Raw genomic sequence first — 5041 nt, forward strand, 5'->3', positions numbered from 1 at the left:
AATTACTTAAAATAACTAAAAAATAAGTTATAGTGTATTATTTTATTTAAATTATTAATAATTAGAAGAATAGAAGATCAGTAATTATTTTAAATAGACATTGCATTCAGTTTTATGATACTAATTTATTTGAATTGTTAATAAAATTTTATAATTTTTAGATTTATATCTATTCAATTTATGTATTTTATTTTATTTTACTTTAACAAAAAATTAAAACGTGTCTTTTTAATTATTTTTTTAGAAAGTGTAGTGAAATGAGTTATATCAATTATAATTAATTATCAATAATTAAACTACTTGATTGTGTTAATTTGTAAGATGAATAACACATAATAAATGGTGTGAAATTAATTATAATAAGTTAATAATTAATAAATAAATAAATATAAATAAAATGAGTATTAATTATTGAGAAGGTAACGAATTTATACTTTGTACTAATTAATAGATACTTAAATAAATTATTTAAACTGGTCACATATATATTTTTAATTGCTTTCTTATTAGTACGGTCCAGTAAATAAAACGGTATTAATAATTGTAGTGAATAAATATTTATTGTTTTTAAATGAATTCATTTAATTTATTTAAAAATATTGAAGGATTCCAATACTATATGCTACGATTTTATTTTGTTATTAATGTATATATATTCCTAGGATGGAGACATAGATACCTTCTTCAACAGACCCGTTTCTAGACTCATCCTTAGCCTTGATTTTGTATCTACTCTTCCTTTAACTCACTTTCTCTACCTCTTAAATTTTTTTTTGAAATAAAAAGCTCAACATAACAAGGTGGAGCATCAACGTCTCAACAGAAAAGTACTAAATAGATAAAATAAACTAATTTCTAATCATCTTCGATAAAAGTCATCAACAACCCAAAAGATCAAATACCACTCTACTCTTTGTAACTCTTAATCGACCTGCTGACTACTCCTACAACACCTGATTCTTGATTCCTGAAAATTCTGTTATTCCTTTTCAACCAAGTGCTCCAAATGATAACAATGAAACCTACCTCTTAAGTTCGTCATTATGTCGCTTAGTCTCGCTCTAAAATATTATATTATGTTATTATGTTGGAAGATGGTTTTATATTTTTTTAAATGTTATTTTTTATAATGAATATATTATGAGTTGTGTTGAATTATATTGAATTGATTATTTTATTATTATTATAGCTTTTTTTATTTTGTTTTTCAAAAATTTTTAAAGAATATCCATAAATAATCATAGTGGATATCTGCATTCGTTAAGGGGATAATTAAATAGGGGGACTTGTGACGAAGATGGAGAGCGAACGGAGGATATATATATTTTTAAACGGGAGCGAAGGATAGGAAAAGGAGTTCGCCGTCGTGCCACACGAGTATCTATTACTATATCTAACTAACAACGAAAATTCAATTTGAGCCGATTTGAGATAGGACATGTGAACTTTATCTGCATCGGGTTTTAAGACAATGAACCTAATTCGGATTTAGGATCCTAACAATAGACCTAGGTTGATCTTACTCACTTGACTTAATTATTAAAATTGTAAAAAAAGGTAAGTTGTTAATCAATCCTAAATTCAAATTTAAATTTAAATTTGTGTAAGAAAATATTTTGAATTTTGAATTCTTAATTTTGAAATAAAAAATTATTTTGTACATCATATTATAAAATAGTGTAGTCATTCATTTTTTTTAATGGCAATTATTGTCAAATAAAATGATATAAAAATAGAGAAAAAAATATATTCCAATATAGGAATAATAATTCATTTTTCAATAGAATAAATTATATATTGAATAACAAAAGTTATTATAATTTTTTTTACACAAATTAATATACTCAACTACGGTGTTTTGGTAATATTACCAAAAATATTAATCAATCTAATAGCTTTTGTAATAACATAAGTTTATAAGTTTAGAAGCTTGAAAATCATGTCATAAAATATAAAATTTTAACCGATAATAACGTTGATCATATTGTTTGATTTCCTGAATGAATATGATACTAATAAATGAAACTGTCACGGTTAAATTTTAACAAAGGCAAATCTCTATAAGTATTGCTATCATCAATGAGAATTGTTCTACTTTCAAGACAAATACTATTTTCTTTCATTGTATTTTCTAACTCGACAGGTCGAGAACTAATCCTCAACGGATTGAAGCTTCATTAATGAGTTATTACATATATAAGACGGAATTCGAAACTTTAATACTTATTTAAGTAGACGAGTGAGATGACCATTTAATCAATCCAAATCAACTAAAACAAATACTAATTATTTTTAATATTTTTAACATTAAAAATAATTAAATTTTAATTTTAATTATAACTTTGTAAAAATATTTATAATAATAATTATTATATATACTTTTTGTTTAATCTCTTTTAATAAAAAAATTTATATATTTTTATTAATTATCCCATACAGTGTACGGGAACATATACTAGGATAAATAGTTATGGATTTTTATAGAAACATACACTAGTAAATAATTAAATAATAAATAAGTTGTCACCAAAAAAATAATAAATAAGTTACCGTTGGTGTTCCGAGGGCGTGAATTGGGAAACGACGATAAGGTTATATGAAGTCTACTAGGGAGTACCAGTGGTAGGTAGGCGTAGGTGACACCCAGCATGGGTCCCACCCAGAATCGTGGAAAAGGATATTATAGTAAAAGCGGCCGCCAATCACTAGAGTAATGATGAAACGTCCCAGAAAACTCTACAAGGGCATGACCGTCTTTCTATACACCAATTTGTTTACTCACAGACGGCCCTAATGCAGAAGTCATAATGCGAACCCTCGTCCTCACTCCTTAGTCCTTACTCCTCACGCCACCTATAAATATACGTTCTGCCTCGCCATTCAACCTTCACAACCCAAACAAAAACACGCGCATCCCGTGATTTCGATTTCTGAATCCTAATCCTTCTTTTTCTCCCTCTATTGTTTTTTCACTCTGCTTTTCGGTTCTCTTTTGTTTTCAATCCTTTCTCTTTTGTTTCAATCCGTAAGCGCTTCTTCTCTTTCTCTTTGCTCTATATCTTTCGAATCTTTTGCGTTTTACCCGTTGCTGATTTTTTTTTTGTGTTTTCCAGATTCCGTGTGGTTCGTTCCTTTTGGATTAAGGTGTTGCAATTGCAGTTCGTTTTAGCATTAGGTTTTTCTCAAACGGTTTTTCTTCAATCCAGGTATTGTTTCTTTCATGCGTTATTTTGTTTTCGCATATTACGTTCTTTTTGTTTGTTTTTATTTCTATAGTTTTTGCTTCGTAAATTCTAGATCTGTGATTAAATGATTATCTTGTTTCTTTTGTCTTATTCTTTTTTCTGTTGTTTTAAAAATCCTATGCTTTTGATTAAAGCTGTTTGTTGATGGTCCTGAATTTTATGATTTTTAGTGTTTTGAGCGTTCTATGGTTCATTGGTTTTCGATAATGATAATTATTATTCTCCATTGTCAATTGGAATATTCCTTCTGTAGGTACGTTTAATGTTCTTATTTTATTAATTATTAATCACTATATTAGTAATTATGTCGTGTTCATGGATCTGCATTTGATCTTGGACCCTATCCATGTCCAATTGAATAACTGGGACCTAGTGTCCAAAAGAAAAGAAGGATTGATTACTGGGACCTACTATTCAATCATTTTGTTGATAATTATTACTTGTTTATTGTTAGTTTCGTTTTCAGTTGTTTCGATTTTTTCGTAATAATTTTTCAGTGTTTTTTTCTTCTGTTTTTTAATTGTATCATACAGTTTCGTTATTATTAACCGTTTCGAAGGTTTTGAACTGCTGACCACTTATAATTGTATGAGATTTGGATTGTTGTTTTTTAATTTGGCTTGGTTATATTTCGATTGTGTTCCTGCTTTTGGTGTTATTATTGTTGTGTTCTTGTACCTGAGTGTTTGAGCAATTTGTTCAACTGTCTGTTCATTTTTGTTGAAGCAGGACTGAATGATCTAATGGAGTCAAAAGGTGGGAAGAAGTCTAGTAGTAGTAGTAGTAGTAGTAAATCATTATTCTACGAAGCTCCCCTCGGTTACAGCATTGAAGACGTTCGTCCAAACGGTGGAATCAAGAAGTTCAGATCTGCTGCTTACTCAAACGTAATTTTCCTTTCATTTACGGTACACTGATCTTAATTTTATTTGTTTGATGGTCTTCATCTGTGCTAAAATGTTTTTGTTTCCTCTATGATTCTTTTGCAGTGCGCTCGCAAGCCATCCTGATATCCCTCCTGACAAATAGTTCTCCGTTGCTTGCAACCATTGTTTTATTTTTAGCTTTTTATTTTCTCGTTTTTCTTTAGGTTTATTCACTACTCTCCTTCAAACGACGTCTTTCCAATCCCTCTCTTTGCGATTGTGCCCTTGCATCTGTTTTCCTCCGTTTCCTACTGCATTAATTTCTTTCTGAAACACCATGGCCATGGCAGTGCCGGTTTCTGCTATTGGTTTTGAAGGCTACGAAAAGAGGTTGGAAATATGCTTTTCCCACCCTGGACTCTTTTCTGACCCTGAAGGAAAGGGTCTAAGGTCTCTCACCAAGTCCCAGTTGGATGAGATTCTTGCTCCAGCTGAGTGCACCATTGTTTCTTCGCTTTCAAGCAACGACGTTGACTCCTATGTTCTTTCTGAGTCAAGCCTCTTCGTTTATCCCTACAAGATTATCATTAAAACTTGTGGTACTACTAAGTTATTGCTTTCAATCCCACCCATATTGCGGTTGGCTGAGACCCTTTCACTTAATGTCAAATCTGTGAGGTATACCCGAGGAAGTTTCATTTTTCCTGGTGCCCAGTCCTTCCCACACCGCAGCTTCTCCGAAGAAGTTGCCATTCTGGATAGCCATTTTGGGAAGCTTGGTTCAGGCAGCATGGCTTACATTATGGGCGGTGGCATAGACAAACCACAGAAATGGCATGTTTACTCTGCTTCTGCAGAATCTGTGAGCCCATGCGACTCTGTCTACACACTTGAAATGTGCATGACTGGATTGGACAGAGAGAAAGCACT

General features: G+C 30.8%; 1 protein-coding gene across 2 annotated transcripts in view; it reads left to right on the forward strand.

The window, feature by feature from the left end:
* LOC107643762 (S-adenosylmethionine decarboxylase proenzyme-like) overlaps window positions 2854-5041 on the forward strand; it is a gene marked incomplete in the record, with an annotated part of 2915 nt that continues 727 nt past the window's right edge. The window contains 4 exon segments of one of the 2 annotated variants that reach the window (XM_021124191.1): window positions 2854-3025; window positions 3114-3206; window positions 3972-4132; window positions 4235-5041. In XM_021124191.1, the coding sequence (XP_020979850.1) occupies window positions 4449-5041 (593 nt within the window). 2 annotated transcript variants of the gene reach the window in all.

The sequence above is a fragment of the Arachis ipaensis genome, chromosome B05, assembly GCF_000816755.2.
Source record: "Arachis ipaensis cultivar K30076 chromosome B05, Araip1.1, whole genome shotgun sequence".
Lineage (NCBI taxonomy): Eukaryota > Viridiplantae > Streptophyta > Magnoliopsida > Fabales > Fabaceae > Arachis > Arachis ipaensis.